Source organism: Oncorhynchus tshawytscha, unplaced genomic scaffold (assembly GCF_018296145.1).
Source record: "Oncorhynchus tshawytscha isolate Ot180627B unplaced genomic scaffold, Otsh_v2.0 Un_contig_6829_pilon_pilon, whole genome shotgun sequence".
Classification (NCBI taxonomy): Eukaryota; Metazoa; Chordata; class Actinopteri; order Salmoniformes; family Salmonidae; genus Oncorhynchus; species Oncorhynchus tshawytscha.
In genome coordinates this window covers 280,129-299,353 of record NW_024609670.1, presented here as the reverse complement: position 1 = coordinate 299,353, position 19,225 = coordinate 280,129, and the positions used below count along the sequence as shown (strand labels likewise).

The 19,225-nt window shown below is 41.7% G+C and overlaps 2 protein-coding genes across 9 annotated transcripts; one reads left to right on the top strand and one right to left on the bottom strand.

The window, feature by feature from the left end:
* Positions 1-14: 14 nt before the first annotated feature.
* Positions 15-6,154, bottom strand: LOC121845432 (probable E3 ubiquitin-protein ligase HERC3). Of its 8 annotated transcripts, XM_042316798.1 has the most exons (10): positions 5,771-6,105; positions 3,384-3,540; positions 3,154-3,236; positions 2,483-2,710; positions 2,235-2,326; positions 1,134-1,261; positions 720-877; positions 497-546; positions 307-398; positions 15-112 (listed from the first exon to the last, which is right to left on the bottom strand). In XM_042316798.1, the coding sequence occupies exons 1-10, from the start codon at positions 5,988-5,990 to the stop codon at positions 49-51; spliced, it is 1,272 nt and encodes a 423-aa protein (XP_042172732.1). In that variant the 5' UTR covers positions 5,991-6,105; the 3' UTR covers positions 15-48. The 8 variants fall into 8 exon arrangements, with proteins under 8 accessions (XP_042172732.1, XP_042172735.1, XP_042172733.1 ...); XM_042316801.1 differs by lacking the exons at positions 15-112; positions 307-398; positions 497-546; positions 720-877 and adding an exon at positions 1,847-1,892 and having other exon boundaries at positions 1,187-1,800; positions 1,955-2,326; positions 5,771-6,153; XM_042316799.1 differs by lacking the exons at positions 15-112; positions 307-398; positions 497-546; positions 720-877 and having other exon boundaries at positions 1,187-1,892; positions 1,955-2,326; positions 5,771-6,154.
* A 178-nt stretch (positions 6,155-6,332) lies between these two features.
* On the top strand, positions 6,333-16,125 carry ppm1kb (protein phosphatase, Mg2+/Mn2+ dependent 1Kb). Its single transcript, XM_042316797.1, has 7 exons — positions 6,333-6,482; positions 8,771-9,334; positions 9,554-9,654; positions 11,219-11,378; positions 11,604-11,748; positions 12,481-12,615; positions 13,069-16,125. Exons 2-7 carry the CDS (start codon positions 8,877-8,879, stop codon positions 13,198-13,200), a joined length of 1,131 nt encoding a protein of 376 aa, XP_042172731.1. The 5' UTR covers positions 6,333-6,482; positions 8,771-8,876; the 3' UTR covers positions 13,201-16,125.
* The last annotated feature ends 3,100 nt before the right edge of the window (positions 16,126-19,225 follow it).

The following is a 19,225-nucleotide window of genomic DNA, read 5'->3' as shown; positions in this document are numbered from 1 at the left end:
CACACAGTGTTCATTTTAAACTATCCAAACCTTCCATTTTAAAATCGCTTACCTGGCTTTGGTGAAACTGGCCACAAGACTTGAACTTGTTGAGAACATCAAGGATATTTCTCTGTTGGAACAAATGTGGACACATTTGATGTTTCAGTACAATTATACTATAAGAAATACAACTTTAAAATAAATGTTTTTTTTTATTTCATTTTGAGTTTGCTATTTTTATTTTTTTAACTAGCAAAGAACCTTTGTCTATGGTGGATTGTATGTTTTAATATTCAACGTAAATAAATATAATAATAAATTAACCTTTGCGCCTCTGCATTTCCTTGCTCCATCGTCAGCCATTTTTGCAGCCTGGCTTTATCTAACCTCCCGATTGGCTGTTCTCTTTCAGAACTCTACAAAGGAAGATAAAGTAATATAAGAAATTCAAATATCTCAAACATGAATGTTCCAGTCTACCTATTATTGAGGTATAAAAGGTCAGAAACATTACCTCAGGGGTGTAAATGAAGTTTGAATTCCATCCCACTGATATCTTCATGTCTGGTAAAAAAAAGAAAAGAAGAGGTTGTAGGGATCAAGTCTCGTTAAACAGTATGTGTTCTAATTCAGTCACACAAACACTACATAGTCAGTATGTAGCTGCATAATAGAATTGAATAGAATCAAATACAAAATAGAATAGAAGAGAATAGAATACATATTGTATCTGGTACCGTTATGTATGACTGTTGCTGCCCCACCAGAAGCCCTTTTCAGCAGCACTGGGGTGGGTCGCAAGCAGCCCTCCGTAATGCCAGTCCCTAGCTGACCTTTGACCCCACTGCCAAAGGCCCAGAGTTGACCTGAGGACCCCAGCACCAGGGTGTGATGGCTGGCAGAGTTATAGTAAGACAAAAACACAGTCAGACTGAGAATGTTCAAGATTGGTTTCCAGGAAACACTCCTGGTGCTACTTCTATTACATTCCTATGTTATTCCTCGGTCCCCTTGGTATTTTCTACCCTCACTTATTCCGAAACTCCCTGTTTCCTGAATTTTTCTTCTCAGTCCTCCGAACCATGTTTATGGACTCTGTTTATTATATGTGTATATATGTGTATAAGTAGCATTATGCTGTTGGTCATTACCTGCCACATGCTATCTGTGAGGCCAGTCCATCCATACCCTCTACCAGTTTGGGTAGGAGTTCGTTAGCTGATGCATTGTGCCCAAGCTGGCCTCGGCTTCCCTCTCCAAAGGTGAACACCTGTCCACCCTAAAGACCACAAAGAACCAGAACCAGTTGTTGACATGTCAAGGCCCAGAGTTGTTCCTGGTCTATTCCGGTCAGGGCCCTAATTACTTCTTAAAGAGACAGTATAATAGTATTGAAGGGTTGACCTTTACTCTGGTAGCCCCGAGGCTTGATCTGTAATAACAACCATAATCAGGACATATTCTGTATAACCTGTGACTTTCTATTCTGTAATAAACTGTAACTTCTCATTTAGTATGATAACAACTTGTATGGTTCATTGTGTAGCCAATCTCTTCCAGACACCCACCAGACACTTGATCATTTGTTTTTCACCTCTGTTCAAGGTCATTTTATATAACTGGCTTTATTTACCAATATGTGATGAATTGTATCTTTGAGAGGCTGCTGACTTTGTGTGCAGAACTATCTCCCAGTGGGCCCACTGTTTAGGACATTAAATACTTGTTATGAACTAATGAACTGCCGTAGTATTTGTCTCCTTTCACACCAACATCTCCCTTGGGGCCTTCAGTAAAAATACAGTAGTAGTATGATACCTTGGTGAGAACAACAGTGTCCCTCTCCACAGTAATAGTATGATACCTTGGTGAGAACAACAGTGTCCCTCTCCACAGTAATAGTATGATACCTGTCCCACTCCACAGTAATAGTGATGAACCAGTGTCCCTCTCCACAGTAATAGTATGATACCTTGGTGAGAACAGCAGAATGTGCCTCTCCACAGTAATAGTATGATACCTTGGTGAGAACAGCAGTGTCCCTCTCCACAGTAATAGGATGATACCTTGGTGAGAACAGCAGTGTTCCTCTCCACAGTAATAGGATGATACCTTTGTGAAAACAGCAGTGTCCCTCTCCACAGTAATAGCATGTTACCTTGGTGAGAACAGCGGAATGTGCCTCTCCACAGTAATAGTATGATACCTTGGTGAGAACAGCAGTGTCCCTCTCCACAGTAATAGTATGATACCTTGGTGAGAACAGCAGAATGTGCCTCTCCACAGCTGATGAAGGAAACCCCCAAGACTCTGAGAGCAGGCACAGAACAGATGTTGAACCGGCCTGGCAGGGGGAACAAGCATCATACAAGCATCATGCAATGTTCCCACTCATTATAATACATCTGGAAAATGACTTAGTGGTTATAAAAAAGGAATCCAAGTTCAAATGAACTTTTTATACAAGTAGCGTACAAAGAGAGGTAGAGTGTCGTCGTACCTTTCTCATCCACACGGTTGAGTCCCAGCTGCCCAGCCCTGTTCGCCCCACAGCAGTAGACCAGGCCTGGGAGGGTGAGGGCCAGAGTGTGGGTTCCTCCGGCTGCTACCTGGGTCACTGGGACCCCTATGAGGGAGCACACCAGGGCAGGAATGGGCTGCAGAGGGACTCCCTTCCCCAGGCCCAGCTGTCCATGGCTGTTCAGACCCCATGAGAACACCTGTCCTCCTGTGGAAGACAAAGAAATGACATATTACATTACAATTACATCACAACAATTCCAGAGTTACATTCTTTCCTAATAAATATCATCTCACTGTCCTTTTGATGTTCACTTTTAGAAAAAATAGTTCCAAAAGAGTTATTTGGCTGTCCTCATAGGATAACCCTTTTAGGTTCCAGGTAGAGCCCTTTTTGGCTCCAGGTAGAATCCTTTTGGTTTTCATGTAGAACCCTCTGAAAAAAGGGTTCTACATGGAACACAAAAGGGTTCTACCTGGAACCAAAAAGGGTTCTCCAACGGGTTCTCGTATGGGGACTGCTGAATAACCCTTTTAGGTTTAAGACAGCACCTTTTTTTCTAAGTGTAGTCTAACTGATGCATGTGGTTGTCATAGTTTAGATGGAATGTAGTCTGTGTGAGAGACATCAGTAGGTACAGTACGTTATACCTTTAGTCAGGGCCAAAGAATGGGAATTTCCACAAGCAACCTGTATCACTGTTATCGGCAAGGGCAAAGGTATTGGAACTGATCTGTGAAAAAAAAGGAGACATCTAGTACAAATTGTCTTTGTTAGTGATCAGTGCAATCCAAGAGGGCTCTCATTACTTGACAATGTAAATCATGGATGATATTTAACTATCAATATCTATTTCAAGTAGAAGTGGAGGTTTCCTTGCCTTGGCCTGGGGACTTTGGAGACAGTAGTAAGGGCGATGCCCAGCTGTCCCTCACCCCCTGCCCCCCAGGAGTACACCTGTCCTGACGCGCACAGAGCTACAGAGTGGTCCTGACCACAAGCCACAGAGACCACTACCCCCAGACCCTCCACTGGGGCTGAAACGGGTCGAACACATGCAGTTTAATTTGGATATTCAATGTCTTAGAAAGGGTTAAATGCCAGAAATGCCATGTAATTTAATGCATGAAGGAGTTAATCAACAATTTATCTGAGTCCAGTCACTTCATTGTTCCCTGTTTGTTAATAAAGCCCTTACTACACAAGCTTCTGACTTACTTAATTTCGTTGTTAAAGTATAAAAACATGAGATCCCAAACCCTTTCACAGGGTTGGTTGAGTTTCCTCGGGTCCCCACCAAACTAGGTACGGTTGAAGTCGGAAGTTTACATACACTTAGGTTGGAGTCATTAAAACTTGTTTTTCAACCACTCCACAAATTTCTTGTTGACAAACTATAGTTTATGCAAGTCGGTTAAGACATCAACTTTCTGCATGACACAAGTCATTTTTCCAACAATTGTTTAAAGACAGATTATTTCACTTACAATTCACTGTTTCACAATTCCAGTGGGTCAGAAGTGTACATACGCTAAGTTGACTGTGCCTATAAACAGCTTGGAAAATTCCAGAAAATGTACATAATTTGAGTCAATTGGAGGTGTAATTGTGGATGTATTTCAAGGCCTACCTTCAAACTCAGTGCATCTTTGTTTGACATCATGGGAAAATCAAAAGAAATCAGCCAAACCTCAGAAAAAAAATTGTAGTTCTCCACAATTCTGGTTCATCCTTGGGAGCAATTTCCAAACGCCTGAAGGTACCATGTTCATTCTGTCTCCTAGAGATGAACGTACCTTGGTGTGAAAAGTGCAAATCAGTCACAGAACAACAGCAAAGGACCTTGTGAAGATGCTGGTATAAACCGGTACAAAAGTATCTATATCCACAGTAAAACGAGTCCTATATTGACATAACCTGAAAGGCCACTCAGCAAGGAAGAAGCCACTGCTCCAAAACCGCCATAAAAAAGCCAGACTACGGTTTGCAACTGCACATGGGGACAAAGATCGTACTTTTGGAGAAATGTCCTCTGGTCTGATGAAACAAAAATAGAACTGTTTGGCCAAAAAGACCATCGTTATGTTTGGAGGAAAAAAGGGGGAGGCTTGCAAGCCGAAGAACAACATCCAAACCGTGAAGCACGGGGGGTGGCAGAATCATGTTGTGGGGTTGCTTTGCTGCAGGAGGGACTGGTGCACTTAACAAAATAGATGGCATCATGAGGCAGGAAAATTATGTGGATATATTGAAGCAACATCTCAATACATCAGTCAGAAAGTTAAAGCTTGGTTGCAAATGGGTCTTCCAAATGGACAATGACCCCAAGCATACTTCCAAAGTTGTGGCAATCCTATAGAAAATTTGTGGGCAGAACTGAAAAAGCATGTGAGAGCAAGGAGGCCTAAAAACCTGACTCAGTTACACCAGCTCTGTCAGGAGGAATGGGCCAAAATTCACCCAACTTATTGCGGAAAGCTTGTGGAAGGCTACCTGAAACGTTTGACCCAAGTTAAACAATTTAAAGGAAATGCTACCAAATACTAATTGAGTGTATGTAAAGTTCTGACCCACTGGGAATGAGACGAAATAAATACAAGCTGAAATAAATAATTCTCTCTACTATTATTCTGACATTTCACATTCTTAAAATAATTGGTGATCCTAACTGACCTAAAACAGGGATTTTTTACTTGGATTAAATGTCAGGAATTGTGAAAAACTGAGTTTAAATTTATTTGGCTAAGGTGTATGTAAACTTCCGACTTCAACTGAAAATCCGCTTGTATTTTTTTTAACGCTTCACATTTTTAAAATCACCTACATAATTCCTTACATTTGGATTCCCTGGTGCCACTAGGACAGTTTAACACCCTGATGATAAATGAGTTCACCGAGGTGTGCAATTGTTTTGATTGACTTTAATAATTTGTTTATGATGTCTGTGAGCATAGCAACAGTTCACCTTCGTTCTTCTGATTTGGATGGAGAAACGAAACTGAAACTGAGCCGATGTTGTAGTTTTATTGAGGGATAGTGTTCCAATTTCTGAAAGTTGTGGTAAAGTTCACTAGGCTAAATATCGGCTACTACACATTTTAATATCATCTGTAATTATGAAAAATATAGTGAACAGAAATGTTAGCATAATGATAAAGAATAAAATAATTCAGAAGCAAGCATCCTTTTAGCAGCGCTTTAATTCGAAATAGCCTACATAGCGATCCTTACACCCAAATAGTCAGATATAATTAAATGATGTATTACCTGGTAGTTTTGAATCTCTTTTCTTCTGTCTACCAAGTTGTCCCTTTGAGTTGCGCCCACATGATAGGATCCTGCCATCTACGGTGAGAAATAAAGTGTGTTGCTCCCCACAAGCAATTTCTGTGACTTTATCAGAGAATATATTCCCTGCTATAGGAACAGACACATTCTCAAAGTTTAGACCAAACTGTCCACTCGAACCGTCTCCCCAGCAGAACATGATGATGTGATGATTGACTGATGACTAAAGTGTGGTCCACATAGGTTGGCTATATTGGGCTCTACGTGTGTGTGTGTGTGTGTGAGAGAGAGAGAGAGCTACTAGTTACCACATCCATAAAGTCGTAATTATGTCTAAACCCCAACTATTTCTACAATTTATCTTCTTAAGATCTGACTTTAAGCCTTACCCTAACCTTAACCTCACTGCTGACCTCATACCTAACCATAACCTTAAATGAAGACCAAAAAGCTATTTTCTGTTTCCATTCATTTTAGCCACTGATTTTGTGGCTGTGGTAACTAGTGACAACCGGATGGGAAGGAGGCGTAAATGTTTCCAGCATGCTGATTCGTGCTGCGCGGGTGACAGGCGCAGTTCCTCTTCTTGTTTGATAGCGTTCCGCACTCAACACACGGACACTTTTGATTCATTTAACTGTACGCTGTGCAGCTTTTGCAACATATACGAAGACGTTGTAAAGAGTTAAAGGTAAAAATACGTTTTCTGCAGAGAGATACCGAAGAAATGTGATGCGGGAGATAGGTGCGGGAGATAGGCTGCACAAATCATTGATTATTTTGCTAGCTACTGTTAGCATAGCTCTACCTAGCAAATGAGCTAAAAATAGTGTCAAATTAGGAACACTATCGTTTATCCTTACTATTTAACGTTAGTGTGATTAAATAAACAAGGTTCGTTGGCGAAACAATTAGTTAACATTATGCACAGCACTGCAGCTATCTAACTAGCCAAGCAGTAGCTTGTTTGGTTGCTAGTTAGCAAGCTAGCTTGTTGATTATGGGATATGGTGTTGCGTCATGCGGGTTTGTCAAGTTTGTGTTTACATTAGAAAAATACGCTTCAGTAATGGATTAACGTTAACATTGTCAATAATGATTATAATTTTTTTTCAATCTATTTATACTTTTGTGCATGCCTGTTAATGAGCCTTCTGAAATATTTGGAATAATTAGATATTTATTCAGCTGTAGTAAAATAACAAGTGCTGTTGACTCCTGTCTAGTGTTCATGCTCTTTAGCTGCACCAGTTAACGATAAGTGATAACTGCATTATTTTATCAACTGATTCTGACAAATGTTCAGAATGCTTCAGGACAGGTGTGACAAAGAAGAAATGTAGGCAACACAGCAAGTGAAGCATCCTGACACTTACAGCTTGTCATGTTTTAATTTTAATTTTATTTATTTCACCTTTATTTAACCAGGTAGGCTAGTTGAGAACAAGTTCCCATTTACAATGCGACCTGGCCAAGATAAAGCATAGCAGTGTGAACAGACAACAACATAGATTTACACATGGAGTAAACAATAAGTCAATAACACAGTAGAAAAAAAGGCACGAGGAGGTAGGCAATAAATAGGCCGTAGGAGTGAATAATTACAATTTAGCAGATTAACACTGGAGTGATAAATGATCAGATGGTCATGTGCAGGTAGAGATACGGGTGTGCAAAAGAGCAGAAAAGTAAATAAATAAAAACAGTATGGGGATGAGGTAGGTAAATTGGTTGGGCTATTTACCGATGGACTATGTACAGCTGCAGCGATCGGTTAGCTGCTCAGATAGCAGATGTTTAAAGTTGGTGAGGGAGATAAAAGTCTCCAACTTCAACAATTTTTGCAATTTGTTCCAGTCACAGGCAGCAGAGAACTGGAAGGAAAGGTGGCCAAATGGGGTGTTGGCTTTAGGGATGATCAGTGAGATACACCTGCTGGAGCGCGTGCTACGGGTGGGTGTTGCCATCGTGACCAGTGAACTGAGATAAGGCGGAGCTTTACCTAGCATGGACTTGTAGATGACCTTAAGCCAGTGGGTCTGGCGATGAATATGTAGCGAGGGCCAGCCGATTAGAGCATACAGGTCGCAATGGTGGGTGGTATAAGGTGCTTTAGTAACAAAACGGATGGCACTGTGATAAACTGCATCCAGTTTGCTGAGTAGAGTATTGGAAGCTATTTTGTAGATGACATCGCCGAAGTTGAGGATCGGTAGGATAGTCAGTTTTACGAGGGTGTGTTTGGCAGCGTGAGTGAAGGAGGCTTTGTTGCGAAATAGAAAGCCGACTCTAGATTTGATTTTAGATTGGAGATGTTTGATATGAGTCTGGAAGGAGAGTTTACAGTCTAGCCAGACACCTAGGTACTTATAGATGTCCACATATTCTAGGTCGGAACCATCCAGGGTGGTGATGCTAGTCGGGCGTGCGGGTGCAGGCAGCGAACGGTTGAAAAGCATGCATTTGGGTTACTAGCGTTTAAGAGCAGTTGGAGGCCACGGAAGGAGTGTTGTATGGCATTGAAGCTTGTTTGGAGGTTAGATAGCACAGTGTCCAGGGAAGGGCCATCATGTTAGACCAATGATGACCGAGGCCTTAAAACTGCACTATAAAGTTCCACATAACCTATCTTAAGATGTGGCTTGGCCTACATATGGAGTAGAGAAGAACATTTGATTTAATTAAGTAGGCTATTTCACATGCATTTTCTGTTGTATGGAGTCGAGAGACACAGAAAGACAGAGAGAGAGCGAGTATCCTGCATCAACAAACACAGAAATATCAATCCAGCCACCATCCATTCCTGTGACATCTATTGGAACTCAGCCGCTCTGTAGCTGGCAGAAGGCCTAGGAAAGCTGGCTGACGTTTCCAAGGCCTAGTCCAACTCTTCTATTCAATTTACAGCACCTATCTAGGAGCTCTTGTTAACTTGACATTCAATCTAATAGCTATCTATCATTCTTCCCCAATTGTTAGCCTATTTGCTATCCAGAAGACTCTGCTCTAGGGTAACCTGTGTTGTTGGCCAGAGGATCTCTCTCCCCGCGAGGAGTCGTCTGCTGCTGTTGCTGGGTTGGTGACCATGTCAGCCTCCGCTCTCATCCACCTGGCCCGGTCGGGGGGGACTCAGGCCATGCGACAGAGGGGTTTCCTCCAGACAGCCCTAGTGAGTGTCCTACCCCTGCAGGATGACCTCCCCCTCCAACGGCCTCTCCACCTGGGCCTGCTGCGGGCCAGCAACACGCGCTTCGACCCAGACAGCAGCGGCAAGCCCACCACCTGGGACTCGTTCGGCATCTGGGACAACCGCATAGATGAGCCCATCAACCTGTCGCCCTCCATCAAGTACGGCAAGCCCATCCCCAAGGTCAGCCTGTCCAAGGTGGGCTGCGCCTCGCTCATCGGCCACCGGCGGGAGAACGAGGACCGCTTCCAGGTCTCCCAGATGACAGACAATATCCTCTACTTTGCCGTGTTCGACGGCCACGGAGGGCCTGAGGCGGCAGACTTCTGCGACAAGTACATGGAGAAGTACATTAAGTAAGTGGCTGGGTTGTATGATCTGTGTTTATTCAGGGCATTGGCCTGCAGGATCAGTTTATGGCCTAATGTGTATTGAATGGACTGGAGAAAAAAATGCACTTCAATTTAGTTTTTATCCTTTTTATACTTGCAAAATCTCTTAAGAGGTCAGGCTGAGACCATTGAGATGGCAGGAAATGAATCTGATTGATTGAATGTGTTTTGGTGTTATTTCAGGGATCTTGTAGCAGAGGAGGACAATCTGGAAGTTGTTCTTACTAAAGCATTCCTTGAACTGGACAAAGCCTTGGCAAGACACCTCCACTTCTTCCCTCATGGTAGGTTCCGTCTGTGATGTTACACGTCAGGGAATGTAGATAGACTGTCTCTGTACTGACAATGTATGTAGACCGCACTGAGTTTTTATGTTAAACTTAACCTAGTTTTGAAGCTAAAGTCTTTAGATTAGCTTGTGTTGAAATATTAACGAATAGCCTAACTTATCAATGTGGCTGCTCTGCCAAGAGCTATGATGACTTAACCGATCCTAAATGGAGCTAACGTGTATTTTCAGTCGCTGCCTCCAGTGCTGTGAAAGCTAAACATTAATACCCAGGGTCACCATTCTCAGACTGCAAAGCACAGGTTAGGACATGTATGTGGCAGACAAGCATTCTAAACAAACCCCTCCACTGGATGCCCTGCAGATAAGAATCAGGGTTGTCCTCTTGTAGTGCATGCACCCTTCCAAGATACTGGATCAAGTTTACCTTCAGTTCCTTTGGCAGCCATTTTCTTTTGTGAAGGTCGCCTGGAGACCCAGATGTTAGCAATCATAGAATGTTGACCGTTTTCTCTGAGAAAGGCCTAGTTTAATTGCCAAGACGGTGACAGTCAATCAGTTTAGCTTGAGTGTGTGGCCAAAATGTCGGCCACAGACGGCGTGAAATGTCCCAATATGCCCTGTGTGTGTGTGTGTGCATGTTATTTACGACAGCAGCGGAGCCAGCTAAGAGCTGGAGGCACCAGGCACCTTTTTGGAAGGAGAAGGGGGGCTAGATAATGGAGAGTCCAGCGGGTCCTATCCTGGACTACTGGAAGGTTCCTCATCTTTCTCTCTCCTCTCTCCTTTTCTATTTCTCTCACACAAGTTGATTTGAACAGCTGTATAAGGGTCATTGTAAAGTCAGAAACTGTAGGATGTTACCATGCAAATGGTTGCTAAGGACACCCAAGAGGGAACAAAACACAAATCACCGTGTGTACAAAACATGACACATAGAAACTTAGTCGTGAAATTTGAGGTGTTATACACTTAATTATTGAAAGAGGCATTAGCTAGAGCTCTCACCTATAGATTTGATCACCATGATGATAGTCCTGATAAGCGCTATCTGTCACTGCTGCTTCCTGTATTCTGCCATGGGCCAGTACACTGTATATAGGACTGTATATTAGGTCACTCATTGTAACTCTGACATTTTTGTATGACACCACTGGTCAGAGATCCAAAGTTCCACTGACTGTATTGTAGTTGCTCTCATTCTGTTTCTGTAACCCTAAAACAGTGTGACATGCATGTCTGTCTGACTCTCTGTCTCTCTTCAGCCATCCCTTTTGTTAGACTAGTAACCTCCCCCTCCATTCTGTTCTCATGTTGTGCAGTATGACTCGTGAGTGTGTGTTACGTGCCACCTATGCTGTGAATGTGTGAGAATACATTTTGAGCATGTATCTGAATAATTCATTGTGTGTTTTGAGAAACAAGTTGACCATAATCAGCTCTGTGTGTTTCTTGTTAGCTGTGTGTGTCTGGCCTTACAGTTGTGTAGAGTGTGTGTGTGTGGTCTTCAGATGTGTTTACCCCCCTGACTTGTTTCCCTCTACTTCCTGGTGTTGTAGTGGTGAGCGCTGGCTCCACGGCCACGGTGGCCCTGCTGAGGGACGGTATAGAGCTGGTGGTAGGCAGCGTGGGGGACAGCCGCGCCATGCTCTGCCGCAAGGCCAAGGCCCTCAAACTCACCTCGGACCACACCCCCGAGAGGAAGGACGAGAAGGAGAGGTACGGCAGATATCCAGGCTCGAGAAAGACTTGATCTGATATTCATTTGTTGGTAGCTGTAAGGTTGGGAGTCACAGGAGGCATGTTTTATCCATCACATTGGACACTAATAGAAATGTGTTAACTACTATGGATTAAGATTTTACTATATTTTTTAACAATTCTATGTAAGTCATTTAAGAGCCCTCTCCCGTGCTTTAAAACCACTTGTCTGTCTGTCTCCAGAATAAAGAAGAGCGGTGGCTGGGTGACCTGGAACAGTCTGGGGCAGCCCCATGTCAACGGCAGGTTAGCCATGACACGCGCCATCGGGGACTTTGACCTCAAGAGCACCGGGGTGATCGCTGAGCCAGAGACCAAGAGAATATCAGTGAGTATCTGCTGTCACCACCTCAGAGAAATGATCTACTGTGCAGTATCAGTGTATACATCTCAAATTACACTCTATTCCCTATGAAGTGCACTATTTTTGACCTGGACCTAGAGCTGGGAAGAAAAACCGACAATTATCGATACCGACCATTTCTGACATGTTACTGATATTGATAATAACGATAAGTAGCCGTTACTAGAGGAAAATGATGTTTGAAATAAAATAACTCTGCTAATATGGGCTATTACTAACGGGACAGTGATGGCCACAACATTGAAAGTAGTAGTTTTAAGGGTAATGTAAAAAAAGTAACTGGTGCACATTGTTATAAACTTATCATTCAATTTATTGTTATTGTGAAAATTCAGGGCATTCATATGGATTTTTGTCCATATCGCCCAGCTCTACCAGAACCTAATTTAGTGCATTCATTTTGACCAGATCCACACAGGGCTGGACAAAAGTAGTCCACTGTATGGGGAATAGGTTGGAATTAGCCAGTGTCTGTCACTCAGTTTGGGTCATTTTTGCCCCCGAGGTGTTTGGGTCATCTTGTCAGGGTTGATCACGTCTTTAGCCTGCGGGTGCTCAGAACAGTGACATATTAAGCTCCGAAGAGCAAATGTGTTTCCTCTTTATCACTGGAGACTGTCTGGCTTAGTCTCCGGCTTGTGTCATGGTCTGTCTGTAGACGTCTGACAATAAGGTATTAACTTAATTTGTTTCTAGCTGCATCACGTCCACGACTCGTTCCTGGCGCTGACCACAGATGGCATTAACTTCATCATGAACAGCCAGGAGATCTGTGATGTCATCAACCAGTGCCACGACCCCAAAGAGGCCGCCCAGAGGATCTCAGAGCAGGTAGGGTGGTCACTTTAAGCCACCACAGCCCCTAGGGCAGCTTTTCCCAAACTCAGTCCTCCGGACCCCAAGGGGTGCACGTTTTGTTTTTTTCCCACAGCTAATTGAAATGATCAAAACTTGATGATTAGTTGGTTATTTGAATAAGCTGTGTAGTGCTAGGGCAGAAACCAAAACGTGCACCCCTTTCCTGTCCCAAGGACTGAGTTTAGGAAACACTGACTTAGAGTGCAGGAGTAACATCTATCCCAAAGAGCAGCAGTGATTTTTGAAATTGTTGAAGAAGAGATATGTAATGTAAGTTGAGCAAATTAATGAGTTCAAAGGAACTATATGGAACTGTATAATAACCTCAATGGATTGTCAAATAAATATGTCCCCTGGTTATTTAAAGAAGCAGTTAAACATTGAGACAAATGTTCATTATTGGTGGCGGTGTCTCTTCTCTCCTAGGCGCTTCAGTATGGCTCAGAGGACAACAGCACCATTATCGTGGTTCCCTTCGGAGCCTGGGGGAAACAGAAGAACTCAGAGACCAGCTACTCCTTCAGCCGCAGCTTCGTGTCCAGCGGCCGCTGGGCCTAAACAGGTGGACCCGGGTAGTCATTAGTACGAAGTTACCCCTAGACACTAATCTAGTGTCAGTTTATGTTTCCCACCCCTACTGGTGAAGGTTAGGGCTGGGGAGTGTAATCTGATCTGAGCTCTGTGGTTATGGATAACTTTGATCAAAGCAGACTTAAAGGGAAGGGGAATGGGGAGGGAGATTCCTGTGGACCTTATCGATGTGCAATAGTCTCCACACAGCGCGGCCAGTTCAAGACATGCAGGGGAAAGGCACAGCTAACCAAGAACCGATGCCTTAGGAACAATGACATGCCATTTTACAGATAATAATCCCGTAGTTTTGAGCCTGTTCTACAGAAAGGCTTTTGACTCATTATGTGCACTTAACAAGGAACACGTCCTTTTCACTTCCTCTAAAATCGCTGCCTATTCCCTATGTAGTGCACTACTTTTGACCGCCAAACGTAGTGCCCTACATAGGGAATTAGGTGCCATTTTGGACGCAAACAAGGTTGCAGTAGAAAGCCATCGACTTGGTGGGAGCTTGAAGCCTAAGAACTTACCTTATTCTTCATTGTGTGTAAGTGAGTTTGCATTGTGCCAAGTAAGGCAAACCAGACGTTAATTAGCTTTGTCTGTGAACTTGGGGGAAAGTGCTTCTTACTTGCATGTCATGGAGAATGTTTTTGGTAGGAAGTTATTCTGAGAAATCAACAAAGCACTTTTTAAAATTTCCAGATGATGTTGAAGTAATTTGTTTCGAATGCGTCTAGTTCATCCGCTGTACTTGTTAGTGGATATCACTGTGCTGTGGTGCTGCTTTGTTTAGTTCTGAACAACAGTTTTAGTCTGTCGTCTCTTCGTGTGAAGCACCTGTCAGTATTGAGTTCAGGACAAACTTCTCAGAATGGGGATTTTGGGTACAGTAAGGCGCTGCTTATAGTACAGGGTTATCATTGACCAATATGTACAAATTCATATCCGTCTAATAGGAAAACACTCACACGCACTGCAGTCAAGACGTGTTAAAGGACCACTATTTGAATCTCTGCGTTTCTATAATTTTAGCATGGTAGAAGGAAAAGCTGTGTGTAGATACTGTAATACACAGAAAGAGAGCCAGCCAAATGATGGCAAAAGCCCAAAGTCTTGTAATAGATGGGCACATGCAGTATGGAATGTAATGTGTTAGTTCTCCCTGTTCTACAATCATATTGGGCCCTCGGGAGCCACAGAGTGCATTGATGCCCCAGTTGCACAAGCCTTAAAGATGCAGTCCTAGATCTTAAGCACTTAGAAATTCGTAACATATTGTATGATGACTTTGTTCACAATCTTCAGTGACCCGTTTTGGCTCGTGATCACTTCTTTCAAAACTACTGGGTGAAAGTATGCAAAGGCTTTGGAGCATCACTTTGAGGTAAAGCTATAGAGAATATCTATTGAGCTGTGTTCTAATGGTACTTAGTAGTTTAGTGTAAACACAGTTCATGGTCATTTGGCTCGAAAACGACTTCAACTCATAGCATTCCAAAAGATTATCTTTATTGACAACAAACAGGTCGAACAACTTAACGTGGGAGAGCCTTTGTTTATTTTGGTGACAGGGACTTGGAACAACAGGAAAAAAGTGTAAAATGGTGTATTTCTGATAACCACACAGTCATTTAAGATGTTCTCAACTTGGGTACAGAAGTCATTTGTATTTTGTGAGTTTTGTACATAGTTATATTTATGTATATGTTTTGATTGCAGGAAAACCGTCAGTGTACTATTGTTTAGTGTTACAGTTCAAATATATTACTTTTTTTTTTAGAAAGAAATCTAAAATTGCTCACTTACTTTTTTTTAATAGTTTGTCCCTTGTCCTCTAGTTGTTGAAATGAATTGTCTAAAATATCACTTGTATTGCACTTGTAATCAAATATGCTTTTTCATAGGGAACCTTTATATGCAACAATGAACAAAGGAGACAGCTAACCAACAAATATGTGAAATGTGAATGTCTGTATTAAAATGCCGTCAGTGACTCAAATGCAAGAATTTGTAGAACAACTTGATGTAATAATAGAGCACAAACAGGGATCCAAGCTAACCACAACTTGACTGTAATTCGCATGGATATCTCACTTATGGTGCTTCCAGGTTGTTATAAATAATGTAACGCTGCGTTGATGTGCATTAAAGCCACAGTTGTATTTTTTTTGCTGTCTATCCAAGTCAGGAATACTTATGTCCATGTAACAGCTATACTGTTAAATATTACCGTTAATGTGATCATCTACAATCCATGAATGTACCTATCCACCATTTTAGGTTTTCCTCGTAGACAGTTTGTTTATGTTTGTCCGTTCTCTCACGATGTGAACATTTATTTATCCTCCATTTGTAATGAGTATTAGTTTCCTCTGAGTTCTCATAACTAAAATCTTGCATACTAAGTATCTCACCAGCCTTCCTACATGTTTGTTGGTTTTATTATGTCTGTATTTTACTTCAGATTGTTCATGTTGTATACTGTAGTGCAGGGATCATCAACTAGATTCAGCTGGGGGCTGATTGTTATCGTGAGCGTATTGGGGGGGGGGCATAATTACAAATAATTCGTAGTCTGCAAATTGACCACAATAATATGTTTGACTAAAACATGATTGCAAACCTTTCTTAAATTAAAATCACTTGGAGCTGTTTTCATGGTGTTTGTACAGTCTATGTTCAACAATGACAATAACCCTGCTGTAGTGTATGAAACCATATTCAGCTGAACCTCTGTGTGCCTATTCCTATCAACTCTTTTGACTGTCTAGCTCTAGTACATGTTGTACAGTCAACACTGACTTCATGGACTGTCACTCCTATTCTCGCATGCCGTTGATGTCCATGTGGTCGACAGTTGAATATTTATCCAAATAAATAATTAAATAAAAAAATTAAAAATCTTCATTTGTGTACATTTTTAAACGTTATTGTCCAGTAGATGGCACTATTGTAGCAAGTGACATGAGTGTCGATTGGAACCATTGGAGGTAGGAATCTCTTGACGAGAAACTATGGGCGGTAGGAGAAACGAGCAGGTTGAAATCTATAGTCAAGAGCAGCTGCTGTACCTGGAAAAAGGAATCGGACAACCTCAGCCATAAGTTTCTCAGTAGGAGTTGTCTGAAATTGTATTACGTAATCTCATCCTACAAGTGTATCTTAATTTGATCACTTTTGTTGCTGAGAATTTTCCTACATCTTAGGAAATGCAGATGAACTTAGTGATTTACATAAATTCACTGAAAATACACACTAACACACTGTTATATTAACAGTATTGCACTTCATGTAGCCTACTTTTGGCCAGCTAATAACTACAGATAATTTTTTGCTCTGACCAATATAGTTCACATTAAGATCCTACATCTGTAGGTTATGGAAGTTCACATTCACCTGTACCCTCATGCAGTCTTCAGATGTGTATCAAAGTTGATGTGGGTGGGAACGCTTCTAGCTATGGTGTACATTGGCGTGCGGGCTCGCCTCATGTATGCACGCATGCATCAGTCAGTCTCACGAATGCTCATGGAAATTCTGGTTTGTTTTGTCAGGGAGTGCCTCTTGCATATCCCTTGCACTTTGGACCAAATATAGAATATCTCCACTAAACAACTGTTTTCTACACTTGCTGTATCCTTTTGTCAATTAAATAGATTGTATCACCCCTCTTGCTGTTTGTTGTGTTACCTTGCATTATTATTATTATCATTATAACTTTATGTAAGCTACTTTTTTCTTCTTTATTTAACCAGGTAGGCTAGTTGAGAACAAGTTCGCATTTACAACTGCGACCTGGCCAAGATAAAGCAAAGCAGTGTGACACAAACAACACAGAGTTACACATGGGATAAACAAATGTACAGTCAATAACACAATAGAAAAGTCTATACAGTGTGTGCAAATGTAGTAAGATTAGGTAGGTAATGCAATAAATAGGTCATAGTGGTGAAATAATTACAATTTAGCAATTAAACACTGGAGTGATAGATGTGCAGAAGATAAATGTGCAAGTAGAGACACTGGGGTGTAAAGGAGCAACAACAACAAAACAAAAAATAACATGGGGATGAGATAGTTGGGTGGGCTATTTACAGATGGGCTACGTACAGGTATAGTGATCGGTAAGCTGCTCTGATAGCTGATGCTTAGAGTTAGTGAGGGAGATATGTCTCCAGCTTCAGTGATTTTTGCAATTCATTCCAGTCATTGGTAGCAGAGAACTGGAAGGAAAGGCGGCCAAAGTAGGAGTTGGCTTTGGGGGTGACCAGTGAAATATACCCCTGCTGGAGCACATGGTATGGGTGGGTGCTGCTATGGTGACCGATGAGCTGAGATAAGGCAGGGCTTTACCTAGCAGACTTATAGATGACCTGGAGCCAGTGGGTTTGACGACGAATATGAAGCGAGGGCCAGCCAACGAGAGCATACAGGTCACAGTGGTGGGTAGTATATGGGGCTTTGGTGACAAAACGGATGGCACTGTGATAGACTACATCCAATTTGCTGAGTAGAGTGTTATGAGTGTTGTAAATTACATCGCCGAAGTCAAGGATCACTAGGATAGTCAGTTTTACGAGGGTATTTTTGGCAGCGTGATTGAAGGATGCTTTGTTGCGAAATAAGAAGCCGATTCTAGATATAATTTTGGATTGTAGATGCTTAATGTGAGTCTGGAAGGAGTGTTTACAGTCTAACCAGAGACCTAGGTATTTGTAGTTGTCCACATATTCTAAGTCAGAACCGTCCAGAGTAGTGATGCTGGACGGGCGGGCAGGTGCGGGCAGCGATCGGTTGAAAGGCATGAATTTAGTTTTGCTTGCATTTAAGAGCAGTTGGAGGCCACGGAAGGAGTGTTGTATGGCATTGAAGCTCATCTGCAGGTTAGTTAACACAGTGTCCAAAGAGGGGCCAGAAGTATACAGAATGGTGTCGTCTGCGTAGAGGTGGATCAGAGAATCACCAGCAGCAAGAGCAACATCATTGATGTATACAGAGAAACCCAAGTCATGTCTCACTTTACTCTTGTATAACAGTCATCATAATTTGACATAGCATATTTTATAAATCCTACTGTATATAAAACATCTCAAAAAGTTTTTTATTGCCTTTTTCACCTTCAACTTTATTTACTACTTGTTCTTTTTGACTTTTTATTTGGCATTTGATTCTTGATTGATATTGATATTGTACTTAATTGTCGAGGAGAGTTAGCGAGTAAGCGTTTCACTACTGTTTACACCTGTATCCAATAAACTTTGATTTGATTTGATTTTGATACAATCATCATAGTCTCTAGTAAAATATATATATTTTTACTTGATGAATTTGTTCCGAATTTAAATATCAACAACAATTTGATGGGGAAACAGATTTATTTTATTTTATTTGTCTTTTTTCAAAATGTTATGAAATGCTGATGGACTGTTTCATAATTTTCATAATCTGGCGTTATGAAACTAATTATGACTTGATTGATCATTTCCGACTGTAACTGGGATGTATTTACTTTCTTATACATTACCCTCCCTTTTCTCTTATCAGTTAAGCCCATGTTTACACAACCACATAAAAAGCAAACCAGAAATAAGTCACACACACACACCACGGGTACAAATACGCACCCTGGGTCCCTCCTTGTCTTGGCTACTGAGATACGTGATGTCGTGAGAGAGCTGTCTGTTGAATCTGACAATTAATCTTAATGGTTGAATAGTCGTCTCAAATAAAACTGTGAAGGACCTCGACGTTACTCTGGTACCCTGATCTCTCTTTTGACGAACATATCAAGACTGTTTCAAGGACAGCTTTTTTCCATCTACGTAACATTGCAAAAATCATAAACTTTCTGTCCAAAAATGATGCAGAAAAATGTATCCATGCTTTTGTTACTTCTAGGTTAGACTCCTGCAATGCTCTACTTTCCGTCTACCCGGATAAAGCACTAAATAAACTTCCGTTAGTGCTAAATACGTCTGCTAGAATCCTGACTAGAACCAAAACATTT